Raw genomic sequence first — 5,262 nt, 5'->3', positions numbered from 1 at the left:
TTAATAATCTATATAACATATCTACTAATTTATCCTCCCAACCAAACATATTATTCACCAATTTATTCGAACCCACCAAATACATTTTCTAAACATTCCTAGTAATCTTTAAAATAATCTTTTATTCCGTTAATAAAATCTCCCTATAATAAAACATTATATGATCCAAACGTCCCCAAAATATTATCTATATTAATTACCAGTGAAAACTATAATCATAGGAAGAAACTCTCTTAACAATTCATACAGGCTACTAAAGGAAATCAATCCCCAAAGAAATTGGGAAGCACAGACAACAGAAGCTTCAAAACTGATACAATACCACCAAAGACAGTTTGCATATGCAAGGATTTCTGGGCACGTTGAAGCATAATCAACAATACTAAGCTAGTAGTCTCACATTCTTTTCAGATATATATACATGATTTCCGCAGACTAAAGTCATTAGCTTTGCAAACAATTTCAAACTTATGAGCATATATAATATAAGCAAGTTCATTTATGATTTAGTTCCGCTTGATTTTTGAAAATGTTCCCGTCTCTGAGAAGTACGTACTTTGAGTTCCACTGCCAAGTTGGTGTGCATGAGCCTGCGGATTTGTAAGCTCAATCCCCTGAAAGCAAAGAAATGCAATATATTAACATTTGCATCAAAATTTTAAGAGAAACATCAATAACATAAAGACCACCAAAAAATTCACAAAACTTAATAGTGAATTCAAAGCAAACGCATTCAAAGAAATATGAATCCATAACTACCAAGTCTTTTACATAGAACTTCTAAAGATTAACTCAAAATTTAACTCGACCGCAACTCATCAATAACAGAGAAACAAAACATATGTATGAAGACAAAAACAGTGAGATGCACAATTATGCTGTATGGTCCACGTTGTACATTAAAAACAATGCTTTATCTTTCAAATATTTTGATCAGAAATTTCAGCATCACCACTCTGGAAGTTCTAAATAGCATAATATTAGCATTCCTAACTCATTTTAAACTAGACATATACCTGCACAGGAGTAAATGCCAGACTTGATGTCAGTCCAGAAGTAGCACCACTGCTTCCATAATTCTTTTCCTTAAACCTGAGAAACAAAATTGCTCATGACTTACAAAACCAACTAATAAATCAGCATGAAATAAGATTACTGACAATCAAAAACTAAAAGCAATCGAAAAAAAATTGCTACTTGAACAATAACTAAAAGCAGGAAAAATAAATAAAACAAGACCCACTTCTTTGCAACTTTTGCAGCAAGTTTGCTCTGCCCAACTGAAACACGGAGTTTGCCACTCCCAGCCTGCCCAAGCATTCCATAACCCTCCCCCAGCCCATCACCTGTCGCCAGAAAACATATAAATAGTAAGAAAGGTGCATCTTAAAGGAGTCTCAACCTAACAAAACATAGTCTTCTTAAATTTAATAAATAATCAAATGAAATTTCAACCCCGTAAGTCATAATATATGCCAAGAAAAAAGGTTAAAATTGATGCAGATTTGTACTACTACAAATTTACCTAAGGAACTCTCTTCAGGCACACCAAATAACATCCTGTTAGCCAGCTTCCTCATATCTGTTACTGCATATCTATAAAAAAAAATAAAAAGCAAAACATCATCAAACAATACAAGAAACTCCAAAAAGAGAATAAAATATCCAGTATAGACAACAATGGCTGCACCACCTTTCCTTCATCTTCCTTAACCGACGACCACCTCTCTTCTTTTTGGGTTCTGAATCTGGAACTGGAAGTGGTTTAGGTTGCTTTGCCGGAGGAGGCTCTTGCCATTTTTCAATCTTCTTGCGAATCTCTTCCCTAAATGCTCTTCCAGCAGTTCCAGAAGGATCTCCTCTAGTAGAATCTACACGTGCAGCAAGGGTTGATTTTGCAGCCAAGAGCCGACATGCACGCATCCTCAAAGAAGGGGGGGTGGTTTGAAAAATCTCTGTCTGCTCAAGATAACCAACACGGAATTGTGATGTTGCAGTAGAAAATCCTGCAAGATTCTTTTTCTTGGCACCAAGAAGCTGAACATTACAAGCAGGCATCTTAGCTAATGCTGAGAGACCGCCTGCAGTTCCCATAAGTTTTGCTGCAACCGCACTTCCAACAATTGCAGATAGATTTGGCGCAATATATCCCATTCTACTTTCTACAAAATCAAGGACCTTCTTCTTCGCTGAATCAAGAGTAAGAGCTCGATTGCATGCATCAATTGTCTTTTGGAGGACCTCTTCTGGGAGTGGCTTACCACTAGTGGTTGACGCTGTAACTGAAACCACCATAATAATAGCTGAGGGTAAAAGCCCCTCCAGATCAACAAGGGTTAAATCCATCTCATTGCCAATCTTTTTCACAACACGGGCATAATCAATTGGGTGATGCACAAGAGATTCGAGCTCTGGAAATTTCAAGCGATACTTGTCACGAATGAAATTGTGGATGATAACAATTTCATTCTCAATATCGACCGATAATGCATTGCAATCTACTATCAGCTGGTATTCTGGATCATCTTCTAATACCAATCCATGATCTGATGTATCAGAACCCTTCTGAAGTGCATCTTCAACTTTCTGCAATGCAGACACCATATTCCCATTATACAGATGTCAATATGCGCATTATAGCAAATGGAATTAGAACTGAAAATAGTCACTTCAAACGTCAATCCCCATAACCAAGCACGTGTATCTATAATTAAAACTTGAAACAAGGAATGAACAAAGGGTAGCATACGGAATCTAAATTGTGAGGAAAATCCTAGTTAAGCATGCAACTCTAGGAAATTGAGCGTATATTTGTATACAGTTGCTAAGAAAAAAAGCTGATCAGAGAGGACAGACAAGAAATGAAATCTTGATACTAGAAAAACAATATGCTATTAAGTGTGCATCATATAACATCAAAAAAAATTTAAAAGAGAGCACATTATGAGACATCAATGCTCTCCACAATCCACATAGAACAAGCATGAGAATTTCAAAATAATAGTGATAATAAATAAAATAATTTAAATTAACACACTGATACTAGATATAGTGTAAATAGAAGCAAATATGATATATGAACTGACCTGCATTATATCAGTATATCTCTGAGTTTTCTGCAATTTTGAAACATTGTCCAGGTCATCATAGTTAAGCGCTTCTATATCTGCCATGTCACCATCGATGTCCTCTTCCATGTTTGAGGCATCGACCTCATCCTCCTCCTGGAATATATAGACATAAACATAATGTCAAAAATAATATGCAGATGGACTTTCTCCCTTATAAAATCATAGAAATGGGTGGATGCAGGATGAGAACGCCCAGCAGTAAATGATAAGCAAAAACAATGTAGTGTCATGTTAATTAAAGAATCTTAGCAGAAATCAACTGTAATGCTAAAAAAAAAATAGCAGCAGCAAAATTGAAAAAGAAAAAATGTAGTATAATTACATGAACTTACAATAATATCAGCTTCATTGTCAGATAACTCATCCAGGTCAGCTAGGAAAGAATCAGCCAAAGTCGCCTGAAAAAAAAAAAAAAAAAGACAATGAGGACAAGAGAAGTTTCTTTACAAAATTATTAGTACCCCTAAATGCTACACTGAACAATGTAATACAAGCCCAAATTAAATTTCAGCGTCAATAAACAAATCTAGCAAGAGTCACCTGAAAAAACTCCCCAAGAAGTAAAATGAGTATAACAGAACTTTCTCACAAAAAATTTATTAACCCTAAATCCTACACTGAACAATGTAGTACAAACCTGCGTTGATTTCAGTTTCAGTAAACAAATCTAGCAAACCTACATATGAAGTTTAATATAAAATAGAATTTAAAAAAAAAAAAAAAAAAAAAACTGATAATTTCCACGATAACAATAGTATACTAAGTTCTAATAATGAGGTTTTCCCATGCACAAAACAGATATACCATAATTTCTTTTTTTAATAACTGAGTTGTCCTGGCCAGCTTACGCGCACCCCAAATAATACTCATGGAGAGCTATCTCACAGCAACCCACTGCCATGCATCCCCCCAAGATGTGCACACGGGTTAAATCATGGGTAAAAGTACTATCTTTGCGCCCGGGTGGGGAATTGAACCTGGGACTATGGGTTAGACCATTTGCAGCCCCCTTGGTTCACCCTTAACGCTGGGCTACCCATAGGTGGACTAGATATACCATAATTACCAAAAACACAAAACAAAAACTACGATTCTCGCAATCATGCAATCACAAAAAATTAATGATGAACTAAATAGTACAACGACATGCTTAAATTTGTGGTCGCATCAAAGAGCATAGTAAAGAAATAAAAAAACCTAGTAAATAATATAAAAAGCAGTAATGATTATAATTATAACAAAATCGAAGAGGAATACCATTCTTTCGCGATCAGGTGGATAAACTCAGGTTGAGTCCTCCTCTAGGGTTTGCTCCTGGACACAGAAAACGAATAAACAAGTGGAGAAGCCAAAATTTAGATATTGAAATCTCAAGATCAAGACTCGAGGAAAAAAATATAAAACCGAATCGTATAGAACCCAATTAACTAACGAATACCTTCCAAATAAATGAAAATCCCTAATTCGAGAGAGAACCGACTCTACTGAGCAGATAGAGCTAGGACACAGTTTTTTTTTTTTTTTTTTTTTTTTTTGTCAGTTTGAGAATTTAGAAATATCTGGGCCTGGATCTGGGTTTGGCGACTTGGGTTAAACCCGATGATATTGTATTGGGCTTTTTAATCAGGGAAAGGGCTCTATTAATGTCACATCAAGTTTTTCCAGTAGAGAATAGAGATAATTTGGACTTTGGAGAGTCAGGTCAACCAAGTCGTTTCATATTTGCAGTGGAAATCTCAGTGAAGAAAGAAGAAGAAAATGTGGTTCCTGCTTGGTCAATGGTCAATGTATGATAAGAGTGAGTGGAATGGAACATAAATTTGTATATATTTGACCTTCTATTTCAATTCAAAGAACGTTAAAGAAGCATTTGAAATTTTGACAGAAATATTATTCCAAAGCACTTACGCATGAATATTATTATATTCCTGAAAGCACTTTCTAAGAGAAAAAGTTACCTTTCAAATGTTTTAATTTAATTTTTTTTTTAATAAAAGCGTTCTTTTTTAAGAGTGCTTTTACAAAAGGTAATATTATACTTACAATCTAATTTTATAAACTTTCTTTCACAATTTCGACATGATAGATCATAACGAGTCTCGTTTATCCAATTACGAACCCCGTCTACCTA

At 35.0% G+C, this 5,262-nt stretch overlaps 1 protein-coding gene across 1 annotated transcript; it reads right to left on the bottom strand.

Moving 5' to 3' along the window:
* Positions 1 to 233: 233 nt before the first annotated feature.
* Positions 234 to 4,721, bottom strand: LOC116121329 (U4/U6 small nuclear ribonucleoprotein Prp31 homolog). The gene is made up of 9 exons (XM_031407286.1): positions 4,570 to 4,721; positions 4,389 to 4,445; positions 3,464 to 3,529; positions 3,087 to 3,224; positions 1,694 to 2,586; positions 1,526 to 1,596; positions 1,244 to 1,346; positions 1,017 to 1,092; positions 234 to 614 (listed from the first exon to the last, which is right to left on the bottom strand). The coding sequence occupies exons 2-9, from the start codon at positions 4,389 to 4,391 to the stop codon at positions 507 to 509; spliced, it is 1,458 nt and encodes a 485-aa protein (XP_031263146.1). The 5' UTR covers positions 4,392 to 4,445; positions 4,570 to 4,721; the 3' UTR covers positions 234 to 506.
* Between the last annotated feature and the right edge of the window lie 541 nt (positions 4,722 to 5,262).

Source organism: Pistacia vera, unplaced genomic scaffold (assembly GCF_008641045.1).
Source record: "Pistacia vera cultivar Batoury unplaced genomic scaffold, PisVer_v2 Contig973, whole genome shotgun sequence".
Lineage (NCBI taxonomy): Eukaryota > Viridiplantae > Streptophyta > Magnoliopsida > Sapindales > Anacardiaceae > Pistacia > Pistacia vera.
The sequence above is the reverse complement of the archived record's forward strand: the minus strand, read 5'-3'. Positions and strand labels throughout refer to the sequence as shown.